The following is a 27,381-nucleotide window of genomic DNA, read 5'->3' as shown; positions in this document are numbered from 1 at the left end:
CAGAATTTTGCACGTATATCCTTTATGAAGTGCACTTTGTTAGTCTTTCATTTGTGTTCAGAAAAAAGGGTGTTAAATGAAGCAAGGGGTGTTAAATTCAGGGGGACTAGCTTGATTGTGTGGGATGTTTCAGTTCTCTTTTGTGCATCTCTTTTATTGCTCTTCTGGGAATGCATCAAAATTTATTTTATCAAATGAGACTTTATGTCCATTTCAGCTAAAGCTAATCTGATTAGTCCTTCTATGGGCATTAGGAGAGCTGTCCTGGCATATAAAAATTATATTTTGTCAGCTCTCATAAATGTTTCCAATATGGCTTAGTTTATTACTGTTAATCAGGGGGTTCTTGAGTTACCCCCGTTCCTGAAGAAAAATTGCAGAATTCTCTGTATAAATAATGTTTGGAAGAATCAAACCCATGGCTGATTTGTAAAGCCAAAGTCATTTTAAACTCAGATTAAAAGCTATTCAAGTTATATATACAACAACTGCAGTATAAATATAGAGTCACACAAACAGTGACTTCTCCTTTTAAGCAAGGATTTACCTTTAGTCTGTTCATTGAGTATCCAAGGAAAATGGATAATCTGGATGTTACTGAAAGGGAGTAACCAGAAACCTCCTGCAAACGCTGCTGATTTTCAGGTCTTACTCTCTGAATTTAGGTTCACGTCTCTTTTTCTCTCCATTTGTTCATCTTCTACAAAGCTTCATGCCAAATATCTAATTTATACCATATTTATCAATAAGAAAGGCAGCCTGTTTTGAGTAAGATAACCCAAATGTAGGGTGACCATATTTCCCTGTGCTGAATACGGGACACCTTGTAAAATGGCTCATATTCAGCAGCAATCAATCAGAACTATTCAGTAGCCCCCCCAACATGCTATAAAAACTCCAGAGCCCAGTAGGGAAAGAGGGGCCTCAGGAGTTCAGGGGTGGAGGGAAGGCGGCCTCCAGGATACCCCTTCACGTGTACTGCAGTTTGGGATGGCAACATTCCCGGTGCCCCCAACTCTGCCTATGGACTCAGGGGGCTTCTGCCTCATAGAGAGCACCGGGGATCCAAGATTCAGCCCTGCAGCTCCTGCCTTCAGCCTCACAGAGGTCGCCAGGGCTCAGGCATTCAGCCACACAGCTCCAGCTTCAGCCCGTGGCGGGTGCTAGGAATCAGGGCTTCAGTCCTCCCATGGCTCTGGCTTCAGCCCTGCGGCCGGTGCTAGGAATCAGGGTTTTAACACAGACACATTCACACCCCGCGGCTCCAGCTTCAGCCCCACGGTGGGTGCCGGAGATCGGGGCTTCAGTCCCCCCCGTGACTCCAGCTTCTGCCTCATGGAGGGTGCTGGGAATTGGGGTTGCAGCCCTACAGGGGGCACTGGGGCTCAGGGTCTGGGTTTCAGCATCAGCGCCCAGTGACCCCCTGAAAGTGCTTGCAGACCCTAATTGAGAACCCCTGCTTAAGGTTTCACATGGCGAGGGGTGACACACACCCCTAATCCCTCACACACAGGGCTGCCTCTCGTCCTACCTGACGTGTCATCTTCCTGTCTCTCCACCCAGCCTGAGGCAACCATGTGCTCTCACTGACGAGCCACCGCCTGCCTGCACTCACTTGCCAGCCACAAACAAGACATGGCTGGGCTGCACTGACTGACCACTGACTGACCAGCAGGGGGAGTAGAAAACACAGGATAATTTGCCCATTTTTTAAAAAAAGGGCGGGACACCTGCAATAGGGCTTAAAATACGGGAGTATCCTCTTGAAAACGGGACGGATGGTCACCCTACGAAGACCTGTATAAAAGCTCAAATAATCTGATTTTGTGCAGGGAACTAAGTGGGGATGGAATTCACACTTGACAATCTTTGGGCAGGCTGCCCCTCTATGGTTTGGGGTTTGAATGCTGGATTCATTTAGTCATGGAGCCTGTGGCCATACTGCCAGCCTATAATGAACTGAAGCAGAGCACACACTCTTGGCATGCAAGGGTTGCAGAGACCATTTTTCTGTCTAGCGTCTGCCTTGCTCTGCCCTTGCACAGCACCACAATGTGGTTTATGTGGTACAGAGAGATGTGTCAGCTGGCTGCACCAGAGTGACTTTTACCCATAAAATGAGTGACTTGTTGGTTCCATGGTTTGAATTTCTGGAAAGAAACCTGTTTCTGTGTAGTCAGCTTTTGTTTATATTCCCAGTCTGATGTTTCTAATGTTCTAAAAGCCACCGCCTGCCTCCACAACATCTCATTTGGCATCACTATATATCCTTAGGCTTTGGGCAAAGGGGTGGAGTACAGTGTAAATGCCTGCAGATCAAGATAGGGAGAATTGTTCTCATCAGTAGTTGTTTAACACACTGTATAAAATGTACAGGTAATACAGGAGATTGTAGGTACTGGTCAGGTACCATGTTACTCTATGATACTAGAAAGATGGATCACAACAGCAAACTGACAGTCAAAGACAGACTTGAATAAAAATAACACTGGAAGAAGATTGTTCCCTGCATCACTTACCTGGGAAATTGTAGATTACATACAGTGATATTCAAAAACTAATGAGAAGTTGGATTTTCTTACAGATTACATTTAAACAGATGCTGTCACTTTGAATTTCTAATTGACTAATTTTTACAAATTCCAGTTTCGGGTAGAGCAATCTTTAAAAAGCACATTCTGATGATTTTTTAAAATACTCCTTTAAAAATATTTTAAAGGGATTAATTTTATTCCTCTGATTATTTTAATAAGGGTTTTCCACAAAAGGATAAACTAACTAGTTCATTAAATAGCAGAGAGTGAAATTGACTGTACACAAGGTGCTGAACAAAATTTTTATTCTTTAACTTCTTTCAATTATAGTGATCGTGGGTGTTCATTTTAATGATAGAAGGTGCAAAATTTTCAAGTAGAGATGTTATTTTCCAGTTGATGGAGTGGAGGGTCCCCTTTAAGGATCTCTTCTGTTATCTTGATAAATAAGTGAGAAGTTACACCTATAACTCTGTATATTATATGAGAATTTTTCTCTGAATCCCATCTATTCAAGCTTCAAAAAGGGTGGGACAAGTCTGTTAGAAATGTGCTTTGCACACTGTCAGATCACTAACTAAAGAGCTACTAATTAAGTGTACACATGTGCAGTAAACTAGAGTCCATGTGTCTGCTCTTTTCCTGTTGACTACAAATTGCATGAGAACAGTCAGCGATGGTACATTTCTGCAGCTATGTTCTAATGGGCACCTCTATATAATTAGTCTGGAGACAAAGTTGTACAGAATTGCTGACAGAGAAATGGCTTCTCAGCTAGTTAGACTACTGCTCTGATCTCTGTCCCTCTTGGAAGCCTTTTATTTGTTGAAGAAAATGTAAGCATTTGTTAAGGAAATCCAAGTGGGCAAATTTTGATGACTTCAGTACACAACAAGGACAATCAAGTCTAATGAAGGAAAGTGTATCTCTGCTGCTCAGACCAAATGAAAAATAATTATTTCCCTTTGGGGCCAATTCTCCATTCCTATGTGTCATACTTGTCCCCTCATACCATACTTTTTGTCTTCATATTCCACATACTGTAGCTTAGTTGGGAGAGGCAGACCTCATTCAATCAAATTATGTGGAAATCAAACTTCTGACGGTTGTGATTCTGGCCAGAATAAAGCCCTTTTTGTTTGAAAAGTGTACACAAGAATGTACTTGTTGAAAGCAAGTCATTAATTTCTTTTTCTATAATGGGCATTGGGAACCACTCCAGCTTTCTGGGAATGATTGCTGTATTTTTTGTTCACTGGGTATGGCTACCAGTGCTTCTTACCACACCCGTACAACCTGTTCTGGCCTGCTGGCAGAAGTTACTTGCAAATTGAGCCAACAAATTTTCAAGTGAAAACCTTCAGAACCCTTCAGGTTCTGTATAGGTTGGGCAGAGTGGGTCAGGTCTTAATGTAATTGCAGAAGTGAATTAACTGTTCTCATCCCCAACTCAGATCAAGTTCTTCTTTTCCACATAAGGGAAGAGAAGGTTAAATTCCTGTAACTGTTGGATGGCAAGTGTGACAGTTTGGATCACAGAAAACCCCTTGGGAACTGCCAACTGATGTGCTGAGACTACCCCTGAGCTGTTTCCTCTGCCAGCTTGGGCCTTCAGAACACTGCCTGGTTTGAGCTAGACACGCTTTCCTGCTGCAAACCCAGACCCAGGTCTGAACCACGTCCCCTGAACGCTGCAGGCTTAACTGAAAACAGCTTAAGAAGTGTTCCGGTCTCCAACACTCAGATGCCCAACTCCCAATGGGGTCCAAACCGCAAATAAGTCCGTTTAAAGCTTATACAGGGTAAACTCATAAATTGTTCTATAACACTGATAGAGAGATATATGCACAGCTGTTTGCCCCCCCCCCCAGGTATTAATACATACTCTGGGTTAATTAATAAGTAAAAAATGATTTTATTAAATACAAAAAGTAGGATTTAAGTGTTCCAAGTAGTAACAGACAGAACAAAGTGAATTACCAAGCAAAATAAAATAAAACACGCAAGCCTATGCCTAATATAGTAAGAAAGTTATTACAGATGAAACCTCACCCTCAGAGATGTTCCAGTAAGCTTCTTTTACAGACTACCCTCCTTCTAGTCTGGGTCCAGCAATCAGTCACACCCCCGTGGTTACTGTCCTTTGTTCCAGTTTCTTTCAGGTATCCTTTCAGTGTGGAGAGGCTATCTCTTGAGCCAGCTGAAGACCAGATGGAGGAGTCTCCCAGGGGCTTAAATAGATTTCCTCTTGTGGGTGGACACCCCTCCCTCCCCCTGTGTAGAATCCCAGCCACAAGATGGAGTTTTGGAGTCACATGGGCAAGTCACGTGTCCATGCATGACTCAGAACTTACAGGCAGCAGCCATTGTTCACATGCAACTTTGAACATCCTCAGGTAGACTTCTTATGTGGATTGGAGTCTTCCAAGATCTATTGTCTGTTAAGTGTTTCTTGATTGGGCACTTAACTTGCAATTTCTTTAAGCTGACCAAATGCCTTACTAAGGTTGCTTAAAATCAGCCAAGTACACAGCCAATATTCATAACTTCGAGTACAAAAATGATACATGCATACAAATAGGATGAATATATTCAGTAGATCATAACCTTTGCAGAGATGTGTTACATGGCATGTCTAGCATAAAACATATTCCAGTTATGTCATATTTATTTTCATAAGCATATTTCCATAAAGCATTATGCGGTGCAATGTTACAGTGAGGAATGGCCATAACTTTTTCTTCTCTGTTAAATGCATATTTTAGATTGACATATGACAGCACAATGATGTATGTTGTAGACTGCAGCTCAAGAGCCAGTTAGAAAACCCGCTCTTAGACCAGGGCTTGTGTCTGACTGTATCGGAGTTCTGGCCCCTGAAGACCAGAGACAGTAGTAGTTTGAGAGGTGTCTGGGGAAAGTGAAAGAACTAACCAAAACAGATAGTGAGTAAGAGGAAGATGGGCCTGGGCAATAGTTCGTGTCTAAAAGGGGGAAGGAGTAGAAAAGGCCAGGCCTTTAATCCATGTAGGGGCCCAAGACCAAGAGCCTTGTACAGTGTGTGGGGCAAGGCTCCCCTCTCTCCCAGCCAGGCCAGACTGGTGTTTGGGGTAGTTAGACTCGTGGGAAATTTAAAGAAGAAAATGATCAGATGACTGGGTGACTCAAAAAGGAGACTTCAAACTCTTTCAATCAGAGAGAGTTCATAGGCCAGGGAGGCCAAGACTTAAAGGGAGACAGTCCCAGAAGGAAGGCTGTGGAAACTTAACCTTGGACTAAAGGGGAGAGACCAGGGAGGGCAGGACTGGAACTACACAGTCCCATGAAGGAGGGCTTTGGACCCTCAACTTAGGGATGGACGGAAAGATGAATGCAAAGCAGGGCACCAAAGGAACTGCAGAGGCTCCGGGTGGTTGTCTGCCCAATGCTAATTGTAGGAGGCACAGGTGCCGACTTTCCAAAGTGCCAGGGGGTGCTTGAACCCCGGCTCTGCTCCAGGCCCTACCCCCACTTCACCCCTTCCCCCAAGGCCCCACCCCCGCCTGGCCTCTTCTCGCCCAGTTCTGCCCCCTCCCCCAAGCACGCCACATCCTCTTTCCTCCCCGCTCAGCCTTCTGCACACCACAAAACAGCTGATCATGGTGGGCAGGAAGGAGAGGGAGGCACTAATATGCAGTGCCTGCCGGTGGGCGGGAGACATTGGTGGGGTGCGGGAGAACTGACAGGAGGGCTGCTGGTGAGTGCTCAGCACCCACCATTTTTTACCTGTGGGTGCTCCAGCCCCGGACCACCCATGGAGTCGGCACCTGTGGTAGGAGGGGTGCTTCTAAGCATGTCCCCTTGCTGTGTGGAGTGCCACTGCTGTCCTCTGTCTCATATTCTCCTCAGGTTCCTGGAAATAATCCACTCACACCCGAGTCTTTAAAAACAATATTCCCCCTCTTTTGGAGTCTGATTTATTAAACATAGTCCAGTTCCCAAAAGAGAATCTTTTTGCTCACCCCTAGGCTGAGGACCCCAAAGCCCTCTTTCCTGGGACTGTGTGGTTTCAGGCCTGACCACCCTGACCTATGTAGTCTCTCTGACTTGGGTTGATGCCTTCTTTCTGAGTCACCCACCCTGTCATCTGACCTCTCCCTTGACGTTTCTAGTGGGTCTAATTACCCCAAACACTAGTCTGGGCTGGCTGGGAGAGAGGGGAGCCTTGTGCCACTCACTCAGAAAGGATCCTGGTCCCAGGCCCTAAAGGAACAGCAGTCTGGGCTTTCATACTCCTTCATCTCACCCCACCCCCACCCCCCAGACACTAACTATTGCCCAGGACCATCTTCCTCTCAGTGTCCATTTTAATTACTGCTTCGGGCCTTTCCTGGACACCTGGAACACGATAGCTTGCCTCTTAAACAGCCTCCTCTGGTCTTAAATGGCTAGCACCCCATTACATTGACCTTGAGGAAAGAGATTGTCCAGACACACTGCTGTTCAACATGTTATGTAGTCTGGTTATAAATAAGAAGCTTTATTTTCATTCTTACTGACAACGTGAGAATATGTATGTAGTGCAGTTGTAGCCGTGTCAGTCTCATAATATTAGAGAGACAAGGAGGGTGTGGAGCTCTGTGTGGCTCAAAAGCTTGTCTCTCTCACCAACAAAAGTTGGTCCTATAAAAGGTATTACCTCACCCCCCTTGTCTCTCTAATATGAAACCATGTCATCCATCCTTCAAGAGAAAATGAGAAAAGCTGACAGCATAGGGATCAGAAGGCTGAGAAAGTGCAGACACCTATTTGAATGATGTTGGGACTCTGGTTTGGAGAAAAAAATCTCACATGTGTTAGCTGTTAACTGTTAAACCAGTGTAACATCTTCAAAATATGACAACAGGTGAAGGCAGACAACTAAATATTGACAAATTTTGTAAGTGCTTGTATACAATTGCTAGAAGTATAATAAGAAGGGTAAACTTGAGTGCCTGGTATTAAATAAGGATATAGATATCACAGGCATCCCAAAAACATGGTGGAATGATGATAATCAAGGGGACATGGTAATACCAGGGTACAAAATATATAGAAACAACAGAGTATGTCGTGCTCGTGAGGGAGTGGCACTATAAGTGAAAGAAAGCATAGTCAAATATAGGAAATATCTAAATTAAATAAATCCAACTCTACCGTAGAATCTCTGCAGATAAAAATTCCATGCTTGAATAATGAGAGTATAGCAGTAGAATATACTACTGCCCACCTGACCAGGATGGTGACAGTGATTGTGAAATGCTCAGGGAGATTGTAAAGAGGCTACAAAAACAGAAAACCCAGTGATAATGGGGGAATTCAACTATCCTCATATTGACTGGGTACATGTTACCTTAGGGCAGAATGCAGAGATAATATTTCTAGACACCATTAATAATGGCTTCTTGGAGCAACTAGTTCTGGAACCCACAAAGGGAGAGGCAATTCCTGATTTAGTCCTAAATTGAGCATAAGATCTCGTCCAAGACATGAATATAACTGAACCGCTCGGTAAAAGTGACCATAATGTAAAAACATTTAACGAGTTTGTGCAGGAAAAAATACCAAAGAAACCCACCACAGTAGCATTTAACTTCACAAAGGGGAATTATGCAGAAAATGAGGAAGCTGATTAAACAGAAGCAAACAGGAACAGTCACAAGAGTGAAATGTCTGCAAGCTGCATAGAAATTTTTTTAAAACACCATAATAGAGTCTCAAACTAAGTGTATGTCCCAAAGGACAAAATAAAACAACAACAGAGGATCAAAAAATGCCACCATGGATAAATAACAGAGTAAAAGAGATGGTTAGAGACAAAAAGACATCCTTTTAAAAATTGGAAGTCACATTCTACTGAGGAAAATAGAAAGGAGCATGAACTCTGGCAAGTCACGTGTGAAACTATAATTAGGCAGACCAAAAAAGATTTTGAAGAGCAACTGGCAAAAGACCCAAAAACTAAGAGCAAAAAAATTTGTAATGGATGATCAAGGTGGTAAAGGAGCATTCGAGGTAGAAAAGGCCATTGTGGAGAAGCTAAATGTATTCCTTTGCATTGATCTTCACTGCAGAGGATGTGAGGGAGATTTCCATACCTGAGCCATTCTTTTCAGGTGACAAATCTGAGGAACTGTCCCTGATTGAGTTGTCAGTAGAGGAGGTTCTGGAACAAATCGATGAATTAAACAGTAATAAGTCGCCAGGACTAGATGGTATTCACCGAAGAGATCTGAAGGAGCTCAGATATGAAACTGTAGAACTACTGTCTGTAGTATGTAATCTATCACTTAAATCAGCCTCTGTACCAGATAACTGAAGAATAGCTAATGTAACACTGATTTTTTTAAAAAAAGGCTCCAGAGGTGATCCAGACAATTATAGGCCAGTAAGCCTCAGTCCCGGAGAAACTGGTTGAAATGAAAAGAACAGAATTATCAGACACATAGATGAACACAGTATGTTGGGGAAGAGTCAAGATGGCTTTGTAAGGGGAAATCATGTCTTACCAATTGATTAGAATTCTTTGAGGGTGTCAGTAAGCATGTAGACAAGGGTGATCCAGTTGATAGTGTATTTGGACTTTCAGAGAGCCTTTGACAAGGTCCCACACCAAAGACCCCTACGCCAAGTAAGCAGTCATGGGATAAGAGGGAAGGTCCTCTCAGGGATCACTAACTGCTTAAAAGATAGGAAACAACGGGTAGGAATAAATAGTCAGTTTTAACAGTGGAGAGAAGTAAATAGCAGGATTCCCCAAGGATCTGTACTGTGACCAGTAAATGATCTGGAAAAGGGCGTGAACAGTGAGATGGCAAAGTTTGCAGATGACACAAAGTTACTCAAGATAGTTTAGTCCAAAGCAGACTGTGAAGAGTTACAAAAGGATTTCACTGAACTTCATGACTGGGCAACAAAATGGCAGATTAAATTAAATGTTGATAAATGCAAAATAGTGCACTTTGGAAAACATAATGCCAACTATACAGACAAAATGATGAGGTCTAAGTTACCTGTTACCACTCAAGAAAGAGATCTTGGAGTCATCATAGATAATTCTTTGAAAATATCTGCTCAATGTACAGCAGAATGTTAGCAATCATTAGGACGGGGTAGATAAAAAAACAGAAAATATCATAATTCCACTGTATAAATCCCTGGTACGCCCACACTTAGAATACTGCATGCAGTTTTGGTTGCCCCATCTCAAAAAAGACATATTGGAATTGGAAAAGGTACCAAGAAAGGCAACAAAAATGATTAGGAATATGGAACAGCTTCCATACAAGGAAGGATTAAAAAGACTGGGACAGTTCAGCTGAGAAAAGAAATGACTAAGGGGGAATGTGCTAGAGATCTATAAACTCATGACTGGTGTGAAGAAAGTGAATAAGGAAATGTTATTTACTCCTTCACATAACACAAGAACCAGGGATCACTCAATGAAATTAATAGGCAGCAAATTTAAAGCAAACATAAGAAAGTACTTCTTCATACAATGCATAGTCAATCTTTGGAACTCATTGCCAAGGGATGTTGTGCAGGCCAAAACTATAACTGGGTTAAAAAAATTGGATAAATTCATGGAGGATAGGACCATCAATGCGTATTATTGAAAATGATCAGGAACACAACCCCATGCTCTGGGTGTCCCTAAACTTCTGACTGCCAGAAGCTGGGACTGGATGAGAGGGCATGGATCACCTGAAAATTGCCCTGTTCTGTTCATTCCCTCTGGAATGGTCATTGTTGGAAGACAGGATCCTGGGCTAGATGGACCTCACCCAGTATGGCTATTCTAAGACATTTTTTTGAATATTTATTTTCTGTTTATCTTACTGGTTATTCTATTTCATGTTTTAGCAGTATGGGCCAAACCCTATGATAGTCCCTATTGTGTTAGTTAAGAGCTTTGCCTGAATGCCTGAAAAGAAACTGCAGAATTTTGACTGATCAGAGATGAAATATTTTCAGTTTGAAAATATCATTGATAGGGAAAGTCCATTGTTCTAAGTAACAGCACAGGTCAGGAATAATGTATATCTCCTTTACTCAACACATTTCCCTGAAAGAAAAACAACTGAGTTGGAGATCGTTCATTGTCTGAAGGCTGACTGCCCATACTTACAGCATGATAATAGTTAAGATGACATGATATTGCTGACAAAGTTGGTGCTGGAATATGTCAGGTGAAGAAGTCCAGCATATTAGTACAAACCTTAGGAGTTGGTGGCAAATGTGAAGATTGTACTCATTCGGGAATGTAGTGTTCAGACACATTTGCACCTCATGGGCTAAAATGCTGGATTGTATCCTAGAATGTAGACATCAAGAGCTCCTGACAACGGGTACCAAACCTTGAGCTTAGAATCAGTAAATCATGTTGATGACAAGGGTACAACATTCATATCCTTGATGGAAAATTCTGTTGGACTACTAGATGTTACAACCTTGTCATCATCCCTGTTATCCTAGGCTTCACATGGAGCATTGTTGTATTTATCAAGCCCTTCGGGAATGATACTGGTAGTAAAAAATGTAGGTAATATTGATGAGTACAGCTGACATCCCACATAATCTGACAGAATGTAGTGTCTTGTGAGATTAAGGGGGCCTAAATATATGGTCTTCAAATATATGCTGGAAAGCTAGAATTTCTCTAAGGTAAATACATGGCACTATAGTTGAAGACTCAGACTTCTTCCTGGATCAGTAGGCACTGGAAGTTCTGTGGAGGCTACATGTTCAGCCTTTAGAAAAAGTGAGGTTAGGATAAACAAGCACCCTATATTACTCTGTGGTTGCACATCTGACAGTCTCAGGAGTGGGGTTGATAAACTGTAGAGGGGAATTATGTGATGCCCTAAACTGGAAGAACAGCTGGCATGATGACAGCAAGCAAAATAAAGGGGAGGATTTGAGGTATTCTCAGAGAAAGGGGGGCAAGGTGAGCACAAATACTCTAAAATGAAATTCTGCTCCTACACACCTTTATTTTCCATTCGTTTAGAAAGCTTCACATTTTCCTTTTGGACAGAATCTGCCTTGAATATATTTCCTCGCCAAAAAAATTAATTAATTATTTTTTCCACAAAAGATGCATATTGCCAAAGTGTGACCTTCCTGTTATTTAAGTAACTTAGAATAGAAACTGTGACACTGGGAAATAAAAGTTATACCTTTATTTCCCTATATATGTTTAGTAGATACTTAAAAAGCATACCCTAATCTGAGCCTGTTTATAAGGCATGAAGTTACCCTTGTTTTGTTTAGCCAAATGGTCGAAACGCTGTCAACAGTATGTCTGGAATGTTATTTACTTGATACATTTCTGTGGTTTTTCTTTGTAGGACTGCACATGCCACAGCTAGGGATCATTTACTTAAAAATGGCCAAAGCAATACCCCCAAGTTGCAGTTATTCTTCTCAACAGGGGCTTGGTAATCAAATGGAGTGTCTCATCATGTTCAGCAGCTTCTGTGCTTTTTTCCTCTCCCTTTTTTGTTGTTGTTCTTGATAATCTGAGTTGATTTTTGTAGAGATTTGGAGAAGTGCTATTTATTCTTGCTCTTTGTTCTCTGTAACTTGATTCCTTTACTAGTACTTCAGCTTTTTTGCAATGTGTGTTGTGATACTAGCTGATCTGAGTGCATTTAACCTGCTTTTTTGAACTATTATTATTTTAGAAGATGATGATTATTGTATGGGTCTTTTGTTGTTGTTGTGTGTTTAACCACAAGCCATGGTGTTTTAAATTAAGATGTCAGATCCAGACATGTAGATTAAGTGCAAGAGAACAGTGGGTGTTTTAACGTTTCTAACGGAAGGGTATGGCAGGTTGGAGAAGATCTTTGATTACTAGAATCTGCTTCTTGGAAATGTCGTAAGGCCATTTGGCCCCTGTTCAGGAGGTGAGACTTACCTCTAAAACTTGCTGTTCTTTACCATTATGCTGCATCACCTCAGACTGTATGGATCTTGGAAAACGTTTGGGATATGGATTAGGTGGAGGCAGAGGATACCTGAAATTAGAAGGGAAATACTGGATGTTGATCCATATCTATAGGGTTGCCAACCCTCCCGGTTTTGCCAGGAGTCTCTCAGAATTTGGCTCCATCTCCTGGAGGCCACTGAAGCCAAACCGGGAGATTTTCTGGCCGCTAAAAGTCTGGCTGTGCAGCAGGGCTAAGGCAGGCTCCCTACCTGACCTGGTCCCACACCATTCCCTGAAGTGGCCAGTACGATCCTGCGACCACTGGCAGGGGTCAGGGAGCTCCACAAGCTGCCCCTGCCCGCAGGTACTGCCCCCGGAGCTTCCTCTGGCCACAGTTCCCATTTCTGTGGAGTCAGTGCTCGGGGAGCGGGTAGCATGCAGGGACCCCTGCCTCCCTCCCGGGGACCATAGGAACATGCTGGCCACTTCTGGGAGTGGCGTGGGGCCAGGGCAGGCAGGGAGCCTACCTTAGCCCTGCTGCGGCGCTGACCAGGAGCCACCTGAGGTAAGCGCCACCTGGTCAGAGCCCTCACCCCCTCCCACACTCCAATCCCCTGTCCCAGCCCTGAGCCCCATCCCAGAGCCTATACCTCACACCCCAACCCGCTCCCCAGCCCTGACCCCTTCCAGCACCCAAACTCTCTCCCAGAGCTCTCACCCCTCCCGCACCCCAATCCCCTGTCCCAGCCCTGAGCCCCCTCCCAAAGCCAATACCACATACCCCACCCCCGTCCCCCAGCCCTGACCCCCCTCCAACACCCAAACTCCCTCCCAGAGCTTGCACCCCGCACCTCCGCCTACATCCCAACCCCCTGCCCCAGGCTTAGCCTGGAGCTCCCCCCACATTCCAAACCCCTGCCCCAGCCCGGTGAAAGTGATTGAGGGTGGGGGAGAGTGAGCAATGGAGGGGGGGAGGCCTCAAAGAAGGGCCGGTCTGGGGCAGGGAAGGGGCAGGGCAAGAATGTTTGGGTTAGTGTGATTACTGTTGACAACCCTACATATGTATGAAAGGAGCCTAGCTCTGTCCCTTTTCCAGGCCCATTTGTAGCACTGGCAGCACTGTGCTGGTAATTCTCCTTTAATCCCTTGGATCATAATCACCTCGAGCCAAATTCTGCCACCCTTACTCACACCAAGAAGCACCTTATTACAAGAGTAGTTAAGTAACTTTACTGGAGCATTGAATTTCTTCTTGACAAAAGTGTAGATGAAGCTGTCTCAGAAAGCAGAGCACAGCAGCCATAATTTGCAATACAATTTAAGCATTTTCCTTAGTGAATTATACCGCATAAAGCATGTTTCCCCAACTCCTCCCCCATCAGACCAGACCTTCCCTTAGTACAGGGGTTCTGTTATATTCAATGGGGAGTGGTGGGACTATGCAGACTGGGGAAGAACACACCACGTATCTACATTTCCCTTCTGCCTTCCCCCAACTGTATCCAATGAAGTGAGCTGTAGCTCACGAAAGCTTATGCTCAAATAAATTTGTTAGTCTCTAAGGTGCCACAAGTACTCCTGTTCTTTTTGCGAATACAGACTAACACGGCTGCTACTCTGAAACCTGTCATGTGGTAAAGGGCTTTCTGCTTCCCTGTGCACCTCATAGAGTGATTGAAGCATAGGGCTATTAGACTGTATCATGTTTGTTAACTTGTCTGGATTGTAACAAATCAAATATGGCTTGTATGTGTGTGCTTTATCCTACATGCTTTTTGTTGCCTTTGGATAGCAACGTGTTTTCTTTTGAAACCATTTTTGCTGTATTTATTTCCTACTTTGATCATTTTACTGATAAATACCTCCTGTCTGTATTCACACCTGCTCTTCTTTTATTATCCTAGCTTAAATATAAATGCTTCCACTGAAATAAATCAGCCTTGTAATTTGAAAAATGTAAAACTTTGGTTTAAGTTACTTATTACAGGTAATATATGTTTGATGGTTGAATATGAAAAAACTGCTTGGCAGAATTTTAGCTTGAATCTCTGCCAGACAACATTAAAGTGCAACCTAATTCCCAAAAACGCCCAAGCTGTCATGACCTAACATGCATATAGTAATAACAGGCTGATAAGGCTAATAAAGTCTACATATTACTATAGCCATGCAATGCATGCTGTAACAGGACTATAATGTGTTTTGTCCTTCATATTATGCAGCCCACACATCATCTTCCTGTCACAGAGCGTATTAACTGGAGGGAGCCATCTCTGTGGAACACGTCTGTGCCATGAAATTGCTCATGCTTGGTTTGGACTGGCCATTGGTGCTCGTGATTGGACTGAAGAATGGATAAGTGAAGGGTTTGCTACTTACTTGGAAGATGTATTTTGGGCAGTAGCACAACAGGTACGAAGACAGATCACCATTCTGTTTTATAATGTAGAAATTAAGATGCTCTCTAACTGAATGCCTTAGTATTAAATGGAAGGAAATTACTATAAATCTATATTTAAAAGTAGTACGTTCTGAGGCTACGTCTGTTAGAATGCAGATTCCAGCAGCACTATAAATTGGTTTAAAATTCCTTACTTCCACACCTAACCACACTGAACATGAACCTTTTCAAAGGTATAGGTCATTGCATTATAAGAGCTGAAACATATTTTCTCAATGATCATCGACCCAAAGACCCACTACTCAAAATTGCCCAATTTCTCCCAATCCATTGCTCTTTTTTGTCCTTTCCACCCATCTAATCATCTTTCCCATATCTGAGCACCACTTAAGTCAACAACACCATGTGGTCATGTGGAGTCCATCAGTATCCAAGGACGCTTCTGGGCTGGGACTCTATTTTTGTTTGTTTTGTAAAGTACCAGGCACATATATGGCACTATATAAAATCATTACCACCACCACATCTAGATTTCTAGAGAGAGAAAGATAGATGCAGGCCCTGCCCAACTGCCTTCCCTTCCCATCCTCAAACTGTTCTCTGATCCCCATCTTTACTATCACTCCTCTGTTACAAGCTGCTTCTATTCATTGCCTCTAGTCTGTTTTGAGCCAGCTGAAAGCATTTGCTCTGTAGCAGATCTTGCAGAACTGGCAGGGAATGGGCAACAAAAATCACAACTGGATGATTTTATTCCTATTAATTTACAAGGCTATAAAAAGTATTTCTTTTTTAATCATTGGGTAATTTTGTTGCTGTATATTAATGGTGTTATAAATATACTCTATATTACATCACAGTAACTGCAGCTCAGACTGCAAGAGTAGTGTAGTTCAAGAGAATGTCAAATTTTATTTCCATAAGGAGAAATCAGAAGTTAATTCATTTGTATCCAACAAATTGGCATATCATTAGCAACCATCACTGTAAATATGCTTTTGGTAGAGGGGAAATACAACAGGGAGCTTTCACCAGCAAAGCAGAAATAGTAGGAAAGAGGAGTGAAATCAGGACACAAAACAGCTTTCTGCTTTCAAGGCTGGGAAGAATAAAGATGCAGCCAGAACTGATATGCCAGGTATCTGTACTGTATGCCCAGTTCACTTATTGCCAATCTCTGAGGAGAAAACAACCTGCCTATCTCCCTCCTCAGGCAGAAATATTTAACTGACTATTGATTTGATGCTCCCAGTGAGGCTCCTGTTTTCCCTGTGCTGGTCTTAACCCTTTGTAAAGCTTGCATTTTTCAACAAGGGTGCGGATGTTTGTGCCATCCTCTGCTCCTCCTACATATTAAAGGGAAACAAAACAAGTCTTTCCATCAGAAAATTATTGACCATTGGGGAAAACAACAAACAATGAACTACGTATTTTTATACTAAGCAGCTGCCACATGACGAAGCAAGAGAGCAGCAGGAGTTGAAAGCTTTGCTGCGCTGGCGACGGCTCAGAGATGAGGTGCAGAACTCTAAAGAAGAGCTGCAAGTATTAAGGTAAAAATACAATGGCATATTCTTTTCCTTTGCACATGTGCTCTCTCTCTCCCTCCTGCCCATTTTCCCCCCCTGCATCCATCCTTCCATTCCCCTCCAAAGGAAATACACCCAAATCATCTGATTACATCTACTGCATTTCCTTATTTCTTTCTGAGGAAAAAAGATACCCTAATTAACTTGAACTAGGTTTCTCCTCTTCTGCATTTATGTGAATTTTTTTTAAAGGCTTCAAAAATGTGGGTTTGTGTTTGATATAAAATGTTTCTAAACATTTTATAAGTGCTTCTGTTCAGGAAAATAGCAAGAGGCCGTTTCCTGAACAAAGTTCCTTGTTTAAAGCCATAATAGTTGCTTTATATTGTGGTTGAAGACAAGCACAAAGACGAGGTACAGTATCTAACTCAGTGGTTTTCAAACTTTTTTTCTGGCGACCTAGTTGAAGAAAATTGTTGATGCCCGCGACCCAACAGAGCTGGGCATGAGGGGTTTTGGATGTGGGAGGGGCTCAGGGCTGAGGCAGAGAGTTGGGGTGAGGGGGTGATGGCTGCAGTGTGGAGCCGGGAATGAGGGGTTCACGGTGTGGGAGGGGACTCATGGCTGGGGCAGGGGGTTGGGATGTGGGAGGGGGTCAGGGCTCAGGGCTGGGGGTGCAAGCTCTGGGGTGGGGCTGGGGATGAGAGGTTTGGGTTGCAGGAGGGGGCTATGGGTTTTGGGGGGCTCAGGGCTGGGGCAGGGGATTGGGGTGTCTCCTGGTCAGCGGCACAGTGGGGGTGCAGAGGCAGGCTTCCTGCCTATCCTGGCACCGCAGATCGCGCTGCATCCCGGAAGTGGCCAGCAGCAGGTCTGGCTCTTAGGCAGAGATGCGTAAGTGGCTCTGCGCAGCTTCCCCCTGCAGGCATCGCCGCCCCCCACCCCCCCAGCTCCCATTGGCTGGGAACTGTGTGGAACCAATGCTCGGGGCTGAGGCAGCGTGCGGAGCCCTGTGGCCCACCCCCTTTGGAGCTGGACCTGCTGCTGGCTGCTTCTGGGGCACAGCGTGGTGTCGGAACAGGTAGGGACTAGCTTGCCTTAGCTGGGCAGCACCGCCGACGGGACTTTTAATGTCCCAGTCACCAGTGCTGACCAGAGCCGCCGCGACCCAGTGCCTTCCGTTCCGTGACCCACGGTTTGAAAACCACTGATCTAACCCTCAGGCTGAATAAAGTCTTAAAAACCAAAGGACAAAGCGTAATAAAATGTATATAAATATCCTTTGCGTAGTAATATCTGAGATTTTGGGGGTTTTGTCCCAGGCATTGAGGCTAACAATAGACATGTCAAAGAAGGGGGCTCTTGCCTCACTAACGATGGCACAAAAACTGTGGGGTTGTTTTGATGGGTTTCTTGGGGGTTTGTGATGTTCTTGGGATAACTGGAGGAGTTGTCTAACTTTTCCACAATGCACAGCTTTTCTCACCACACCCTGTAGCCAAAAAAAATAAGGCATGCCAGTTCCACCTCCCATTAGCCCTATGCTGCCCCACATGTCAGCTTGTAGGATATGATTTAGAGTATTGTAAACGACACACCTTTTCACTAGGACCTGAGAGCTTTTCCCTCTTGGACTCCTGCGGTTCACAAGAAGCAGAAAAAGTTCTACCTTTTAGACTCATGTTGTCCCAGTCAGTGTTATGCTCCAGGCTGTCTCACCAGCTCTGCATAACTTTACTCTCTTTAATAGCTGCTTTGATGCTTACTGATGAATTGTACATCGGACTTGTAAGCAGGGTGAGACAAGTTACACATTTGCAAGTATGCAGTTTGATGATAGGTACAAACACAAAAGCAAGCCTTATCACTAGCTACCATACAGCTGCTACCAACAAAGCTGCTGATTACCAGTTTATATTTTTAGACTAGGAACCTGGCTTCTGGTGATAGGTGGCTTATCTGGATATTTGCTTTCCTTTGTTTCAGTGTTAAGGAATCATGTTTGTCTTGTTTTACATTAATTATACAAGTGTTGCTTTTTAAAAACGTGTGTGTGTGGGGGGGGTGTACACATGTAGAGTAACCAACCAATTTTTTTTGTAAGGGCCAAAATGCTGTCTCCCATTTGACACCAGAGAAGAGTTTATTTGTCTTATCTTTTGCCCTCTGCTCCCCTTCTCCCTGGGATATCCCAGTCTCTCTATATCTTCCATTCTGCTTGCCTTTCACACAGTGGTATTCCCATATTAATGTGAAACAATCATTAATCATTTCTCCTCACAGACTCTGTCACTTATTACATGTTACAGGGTAGGTGCCATAAAAGCAACTCATTGGTCTGGTGATCATTCCTGTCTCTTCGATTTCTATGGCTCATTTAAACTGTTGTCAAAGACATTTTAGTGGACACAGCAGGATTTAAATGTTTGCTGCTGCTTACTGTATAGCCTGCAGTAGGTCTCCATTGTTCTTTTTTATTGTTTATTCTGTATTGTCCCTTTCTTTAAGTATCTGTCTGTGTAGATCCCACTGTAAGTGTGCATGTGACTTACACACGTAAGATCAGAGTCTTTTGACACATGCATGTGCCCTGTGCTTCCTCATGCTCCTATGTGAGGACATAACAGGGAGTGACCTCAACCCCCTACTTCCCTCTTGCTGCCCATGATATTGAGACGAAATCCAGCAGTGTCCAACCTGCTGCTCCTTCGAGTTAGCAGATTCTTCTACTGGATTGTCATCTGCCTCACTGGTAGGGAATTGCTTCAAAACCCCTACTATGATGAATTTGAAGCCCCTCCTACCCCAGAAAACAGACATTCCCCCTGTATTTATCCACCTATACCATGTGGTTAAGTGTTCAGCACTCCCTTCTGATATGCAGGCTTCAAACCCTGTCCATCATGCAAAGCCTGATCCTGCTAACTGACGGCCACACCAGATGCTGGTTATCTGGGCAAAAGCCACATGCTAGACTGGTGCATGATATGTCTCTCCTTTTCATCAAAGATGCCCATCATAAGTTCCACTTGCTGGAGCAGCTGATAAAGGTCTCTTCGGACCCTGACTAAGCAAATACTGAGGCTGATCAGGTATCAAAAAAATCAATGTCCGTCAATGCCCCTTCCTGCAGAGGTATGACACTGAAAGCTGGTGCTGACAGACCCTCAATGTTGAGAAAAGAACTGGGGATCTATACTCCAGCCCCATACTGGGAACACTGACACCCATGGCAGTGAAGTTCAGTGCCGATAGAGGATGTTCTGAGCATAGGAGCTGAGACTCTAGGCACAGCACGGTATCATCCCTCAAAGAGAGGCCAAAGCATACCTTCAGGGATAAGCCCACTAAGCATCATACAAAAATAAGAGCTAGTGAAGTTGAATTGGTTATACTTGCAGTACTGGCGAAGCATACCTCAGGAACTGACTCCATGAGCAATGATGACCATGCAGAAACTGATGTGAACTCCATTAGAATCACTCATGGTACTGGAAGACATCCTACTGGAGGAGCCACATATACCCCAATGATGAACCTGGCACCGAGACCACTGCCAGCACTGGAATAGAGCCCAGTACTGAGAACACCATATGCCTTGGTACTGCCTTGGGAGAAAGTACTGTCTCTTTCCTGTCACCAGGTCACATTTTCTGACCATCATCAAGCAGAAATCCATCTCCCTCAAGGTCATCAGGGACCCAGTGGAAAGACCTGGAATCTCTTCTTTCAGGGCTCTGGCACAGCTTTACTTTGACTGGCAATGGACTGGCCACCACCATGCAAGGCAACCATATCTTTATGGCTTGCCACCATGGCCATATTGAAGGCATATTGAAAAGCGTCATCTCAGGCTTCCAGGAGGTTGATTCCCTTCTCACTCCAGAAAACTTAGAAGATCACATTCTCCAGCAACATCCCTAGACAGACCACTGACATCAGGCAGGGAGGAATGTCGCGCATCATCAGACATAGTATTGGGACAGCAACACCATCCCCCTTAGCCTCTCAAGAACTTCACTTCATTTTTGCCAGATGAAGCAGTAACTAGCTTTCCAAGAGGTGTTAATGAGGATAGCAGACATTTTGAACATTCAGTCTTCAGTGATACAGGAGAAGTCCCATAAATTATTTGATATCCTGACTGCATTGGATCCTGCTGGAATTGCTCTTCCAATTAAAAAAAGGGATACTCAACCCTGTTAAATCCTTCTTGGCAGACACCTACCACAGCAAAAAGGTTTGTTAAATGGTACCAAGTCCCACAGAAAGGATTTGAACATTTTTATGTTCAACCCAGCCTGGGCTTGTGAGTTGTCTCTGCAGTGCAGGAGAAATCTAGCTCCAACAAGAGCACCCCAAGGGAGAAAGAAAAAAATAAAATTGACCTTTCTGGAAAGAAAGCTTACTTCTCCACTTCCCTGGAACTCTCTATAAGTACAACTTTTTAACACTGGACAGTGTCATCCTTCTTAGCCAAACTTCTACCAGATAGTAGGGAAGAGTTTCAGGACATAATCAGTGAGGACCATTTAGTAGCTAAAACTGCTCTGCAGGTGGCCACGGACACCTCAGACACTAGTCAGATACATGGCTAGAGCTATAAAATGCAAAGAGCCTTGTGTTTAATACCGTCAGGCATCCCCAGGGAGGTGCAAGCTGCAATACAAGACCTGCCCTTCGAAATAATTGAATATTTAGCAAATGCTTTACATTCCATTAAAGATTTGAGGGCCACCCTGTGCACCTTGGGGATTTGCATACCAGACCTCTATTGTAAGTCTTACAAGTATCAGACTCATAAAGTATGCTCGTCTTCTTCCTTCTCTGTATCACACTCCCCACCTGCTGCAAGACAGCAGATTTGATGGGGTTGTTGGGAGCCATATCCAAATCAGTCCAGGACAGAATGTATTCTTTGGAAGTCACCTTGTCCGTTTCCACCAGGCTTGGTCTTCCACCACATCTGACAGATGGATGTAAGAGATCATAATTCATATCTACCCCATCAAATTCCAATCCTTGCCCCCCAGCCATCCCTTTTCAAGGATACTTTTCTACAAACAGAAGTTGCCTTGTTTCGTCATCTAGAAGCCACAGATGAGGTACTGCAGGATTAGAATGGAAGAGGCTTCTGGTCCTGATATTTCCATATTCTGAAGAAGAAAGGGGGTCTTCATCCTATCATAGACCTGGGAAGACTGAACAAATGCATATGCTGTCTTAGATTCAGGATGGTAATCCTTGCCTCCATTATTCCATCCCTTCAGGCTCAGGACTGGTTCATGGCTCTTGCCTAATAGGATGTGTATTTTCATTCACTCAACTCGCAGGAAATACCTGAGGTTCACAGTAGGGCCAACCATTACCAGTACAACGTACTGTCATTCAGACTCTCCATAGAATGGTGAGATAAAATGACATACCTAAGGAGGAGAGGCATCCACAACTACTTGTACCTAGGCAACTGGCTGATCAAAGGCAGGAGACCACCACACCCCTGGAATACATCCTCTTCCTGTTTGCCCACCTGGCCCTCTTGGTGAACTATAAGAAGTCATCTCTCACTCCATGAGAGATAATAGGAATTAATAGGAGCCATGATCAACTCGTGGTCAGTAGAAGTATAGCTACTCGAGGACAGGTCTCTGTCCCTGCAGTCAATACTGAACTAAATAATATCAGATCCAACCATGGTGGTATGGACTTGCCTTGGAATGCTAGGTCATATGTCAGCATGAACATATGTGACATCATGTGCCAGACTTCACCCGTGGCCTCTGTAACTCTGGCTGAGGTCAGTCTATTCCCCATCAAGACATCAGATGAATGATAAGGTCATAGTCCCACCTTATGTCATCTTGGAACTGAACTGGTAGCTAGACTCCAAGAATGTATGAAGAGGAATACCATTCTCTGCCCCTCCTCCCACAATGACACTAATCATGGATGCATTAGTAACCAGTTGGGGAACTCATCTGAACCATCTCCAGATGCAAGGGACTTAGTTACAGGATGACATGAAATTTGACACAAACATCTTGGAGCTCAGAACTATCAGGCTTCCATGCATGACATTTATCTTTGTTCTATGAAATTAAATTCTGCAATGCAGATCTTGACAGAAAATACATCTAATTTGTACTATATTAACAAGCAAGGAGAAACCTGATCATTACCCCTGTGCCAAGAAGCTATCAAGCTATGGATGTGGTGTCACTAGCATGGAATAACCCCAATAGCTCTTCACCTTCCAGGAGTCAGCAACAACCTGGTGGATTTCTTGCAGACAATCAGAGTCATTAACCAGGAATCCACACTGGCTGCAATATCTTGAAGTAACCATTCTTTCCCTCTCATTGTTAAAGTGGAACTTTCACACTGAAAAACTCCTAAAACATAGAACACCAGTTTCTATTTCAGAGATAAAACTGGAACCAGGATCGGGATCTAAATTTTTAAAGATTGTCACTATCTCTACAATTGGCCAAAACAAAATCATCATTCTGAGTACCCGCAGATTAATTTGGAGAAGGGAATTAAAAAATTGGTTTGGAGAAGGGAATTAAAAAATGGGTTGAGAACTTTACCAAATGGTCTTTAGATCCCTTAAAATAGCTGTGATCCCATTTGTGGTTGTTGCAGAATCTTAATGTGCAGTAGCTTGGCCATTGTGGTGTGCCACCCTTGGCAGTACTCCAAAAACTGGAATTTAATCATTAGCCAAATATAGAGTACTGTTGTCTTGCACCTTCAAGCATAAGATCTTAGTACGCTTACTATTAACTTGTATAGCTACACAATAATATTCGTAATCATGCAATTATCCTGTCCTTTATTATATCTAGCCACAGAATTAGTCTGGATAACCTCCTGCATGAGCAAATTCCCCTGGTAAGCTACACAGTGTGTAAGAAGTATTTAATTTCATTGGTTCTAAAAGTGCTGCTTTTCAGGTTCAGATTTCTTCTTAATCTTGATGTATAAAACAGGGTAAAAGGAAGAACTAATCAGATTTCATAATGCCAACCTACCATCATAAATTGGATACCTTGGTGAAGTCCCCACTGACTTATTTTTGTGTTAATAAATATAGCTTTTGCAATTATAGTTCATTATATGTAAGTCCTACAATGCCTATAGCATTTTTTATCTTCAGATCTTTTCAGTCTTCACCACATATTTCTTAAATTGTGATGACCAAACTTAGACCCATTAGGTATAGACTGAGATAATCTAACCTATTTGCCTTTTTAGCTGCGGATATGCACCAGTCAAGCATTTTCATTGACTTATGATAACAGAGAGTATGGTGGAGCTGTCAGTGTTGAATGGGTGGAAGAGGAAAGGGAGGTCAGAAGTTATGTTTTTCACCATGTTGAGTTTGAGTTGGCACTAAGACATCCAAGAAGAGATGTCATTCAAAGACAGTTAAAGATGCAAGTCTGACCAAAGGGGGAGAATTCAGGGTCAGAGAGGCAGATCTGTGCATCACCTGCATAGAGGGGGATGTTAATGAGTGTTGCTTTGAAAATCTAATTAAGTTCCATCCAATTATCACTTTTGTCTGTTTTTATTAGTATTTTCAAAAAGCTAAAAGTGATGAGACCTTTATGTTCACATAAGTCCTTTCTCAATTGTATTTCATCTCCTCTTACTTGATTCATCAGTTAAGTCTATAGAACTGTGATATTGCAACCATTTCCATGACTGCAGACCACAATGGGGTTTTGTGTGTGTTTGAAGGATCGATCAGAATGAAATCCTGAGTTGTGTGTGTGAAAGAGAACTCTTATTCAATTATGATTACACTCCTTGCTAATGTAGCAAGGAGGCTGCTGAAAATTTCTGGTATAGTCTGTTGTTTTTAGTTTACATGTCCTCTTTACATGTTTTTAGTTCACATGTCCTAATATGAAAATCCACACTTTAAAACCACAACAGATGGTAGCAGAAGTTTGCCACTCATGACAACATGATGGGGTGGTTATTGCAAAGATCCCTGGGCAGCAATAAACTGAGTTAATCTTGACCACTGTGACAAAGTTCCTCCTCTACCTTGGAGGGTCTTGCGCCTATTGGCGGATTTGCTCACCTTGGAGCTTCACGGCAGCCCTTAGTTTGGCCGTTTTTGTGACCCAACAGTCCAGGTCAACGACTCCTGTGTCTGACCAGGAGTTGGGAGGTTTGGGGGGAACCTGGGCCCGCCTTCTATTCCAGGTTCCAGCCCAGGGCCCTGTGGAATGCAGTGGTCTAGAGTGCTTCCTGGAACAGCTGTGCGACAGCTACAACTCCCTGGGCTACTTCCCCATGGCCTCCTCCCAACACCTTCTTTATTCTCACCATAGGACCTTCCTCCTGATGTCTGATAATGCTTGTACTCCTCAGTCCTCGAACAGTATGCATTCTCACTCTCAGCTCCTAGCGCATCTTGCTCCCAGCTCCTTACACACGCACCACAAACTGAAGTGAGCTCCTTTTTAAACCCAGGTGCCCTAATTAGCCTGCTTTAATTGATTCTAGCAGCTTCTTGATTGGCTGCAGGTGTTCTAATCAGCCTGTCGGTCTTAATTGTCTCCAGAAGGTTCCTGGTTGTTCTGGAACCTTCCCTGTTACCTTACCCAGGGAAAAGGGACCTACTTAGCCTGGGGCTAATAGATCTGCCTTCTGTTACTCTCCTGTAGCCATCTGGCCCAACCCTGTCACCACCTATCCAGTAGTAGCCATTGGCTACTCTAATCCATTCAAGTTCTTTTACCACATGTGTGTCTGTGTTGGCGATTCCACGAGGTCAAGGATGATCTCTTTCACAGGTGTTTATTTTTTATGGGTCCTTCAATGATTGAAGAGTCCGATCCTTGAGCCACAAACTCATTGGCAAACATTGCAGGTGGTGTTGGAATTCAGGTTTGGGCCGCGATTGCTGTGTGACAGTTGTTTGTCTTTTTGGGCTTTTTTCTGCAACCAGGGCAAGGTGATTTTCCTCAAAAATGAATATTCCCTGTCTGACAAGTCTTTGCCAGTTATCCCTGTCCTGGACTACTGTCTCCCAGTGTGTGGTGTCAATGCCACATCTCTTGATGTTTATTTTGAGGATGTCTTTAAAGCGTTTCTTTTGGCCTCCCCATTTCCTTTCTCCTTTGGTGACTTGGGTGTACAGCAGTTGTTCTGGTAAGCATACATCAGGCATGTGCACACAGTGCCCACTCCATCTTAGCTGGTTCTGGATAATCAGGGCCTCAACACTGAAGATACTGGCCTCTGTGAGGACACTGGCATTAGTGCAGTGAACTTTATGTTGAGGATCTTCCAAAGAAAATGCTGGTGCTGACATTCCAGGTTTTTCAGGCGTTTTCTATAGATCACCCAAGTCTCACAGCTGTAGAAGAGAGTTGGGATTACCACCGCTTTATAAACTAGAAGTCTAGTGTGTGTTCTGATGTTGTGATGTTGAACACCCGGTGTGACTGTTGAACACCCAAAGGCAAGGCTGGCGCAGCGGATTCTGTGTTGAATCTTGACATCGATGTCTGCCCTCTGTTAGAGATGGCTGCCAAGATAGGCAAAGTATTCTGGTTTCCACTTCTTCTCTGTCAATGTAGATCTATCTTGCTGGGTCTGGTGATTGACTGGGAGCTGGCTGGTGGAGAACTTTTGTTTTGCTGATGTTCAGAGTTAGTCCTACGCTTTTGTAAGCTTCAGAGAAGCAATTAAGGGCTGTTTATAGATCCTCCTTTGAGTGTGCAACTACAGCACAATCATCTGCACACTGGAGTTCGGTTATTGTTGCTGATATTACTTTAGTTGTGGCACAGAGAAGGGAAAGGTTGAAGAGGTTGCCGTCAATCCGATGTTGGATGCCAATGCCCTGTGGTAAACGGTCTTGGGCTAACATTTTCATAGCTGCTAAGAAAATGGAGAAAAAGGTGTGTGCCAATACACAACCTTGTTTTACATTCGTTTGGATGACAAAGGGCTCAGAGGTAGAGCCACTGCACAGGATGGAGGCAGTCATCTGGTCATGGTGGAATCTTACAATGGTGATAAATTTGCTTGGGCAGCCAAACTTCAACATGATTTTCCACAGAGCCTCATGGTTGACAGAGTCAAAGGCTTTGGTCACATCGATAAAGGCCATATACAGCTCCTAGTATTGTTCTTGACATTTTTTCTGGATCTGCCTGGCTGATCCGGTGGTGCCTCAAGATGGTCTGAAGCCACACTGGGACTCTGGAAGTACTTCCTCTGCAAGAGGGAGCAGGTGATTCAGTAAGAATCTAGCAAGAATCTTCCCAGTGATGGAGACAAGGGCAATGCCTCAATAGTTGCCACAGTCGCCCCTGTTAGCATTACATAAGTCAGCGGGGATTTCTTCGGAGCACCAGATTTCTTCGGAGAAGCAAATGAAGCTTGTTAGTCAGTGCTTCTTCCCCTACTTTCAGTACTTTAGCTGGTATGCCATCAGGACCCGGTGCTTTTTTGTTCTTCATTTGTTTAATTGCTTTGCCATCCTCCTCAGGTGTTTGTGGGTTGGCAAGAGTTTCCCAGATTGGGTGCTGTGGATGGAGTTGACGGTGTCGTCAGTCACAGTCATTTTACCACATGTATCACTTTAGTAAATGAGTGTCCTCCAGCATAGGCACTGACTCCGTGGGTGCTCCAAGGGTGAAGTACCCATGAAAATTTTTTTTGCAGGTGCTTAGTACCCACCAGCAGCCAAGCTCCCTCATATCCCCTAGCGCCTCCCACCCACCAGTAGCCCCCCCCAATCAACTTCTCCCCCTCCGTCCCAGCACCTCCTGAGTGCCACGATCAGCTGTTCAGCAGCGTGCAGGAGGCTCTGGGAGAGAGGGGACTTGGCGTCCTCCGGGGAGGGGGTGGGAAGAGCCAGGGTAGAGGCGGGCGGGGCGGGAAGAGCTGGGATGGGGGTGTGACCTTGGGGGAAGAGGTGGGGCCAGGGGAAGAGTG

The 27,381-nt window shown here is 43.9% G+C and overlaps 1 protein-coding gene across 3 annotated transcripts in view; it reads left to right on the top strand.

Annotated features, from left to right (window-relative positions):
- AOPEP (aminopeptidase O (putative)) overlaps positions 1–27,381 on the top strand; it is a 378,987-nt gene that overhangs the window by 176,222 nt on the left and 175,384 nt on the right. For all 3 annotated transcript variants that reach the window (XM_074953154.1, XM_074953153.1, XM_074953152.1), the window contains 2 exons: positions 14,709–14,898; positions 16,334–16,440. In XM_074953154.1, coding sequence (XP_074809255.1) covers positions 14,709–14,898; positions 16,334–16,440 — 297 coding nt within the window. The remainder of the gene's footprint in view (positions 1–14,708; positions 14,899–16,333; positions 16,441–27,381) is intronic.

Source organism: Natator depressus, chromosome 5, assembly GCF_965152275.1.
Source record: "Natator depressus isolate rNatDep1 chromosome 5, rNatDep2.hap1, whole genome shotgun sequence".
NCBI classification, from domain to species: Eukaryota; Metazoa; Chordata; order Testudines; family Cheloniidae; genus Natator; species Natator depressus.
This window is presented reverse-complemented; position numbering and strand designations above follow the sequence as displayed.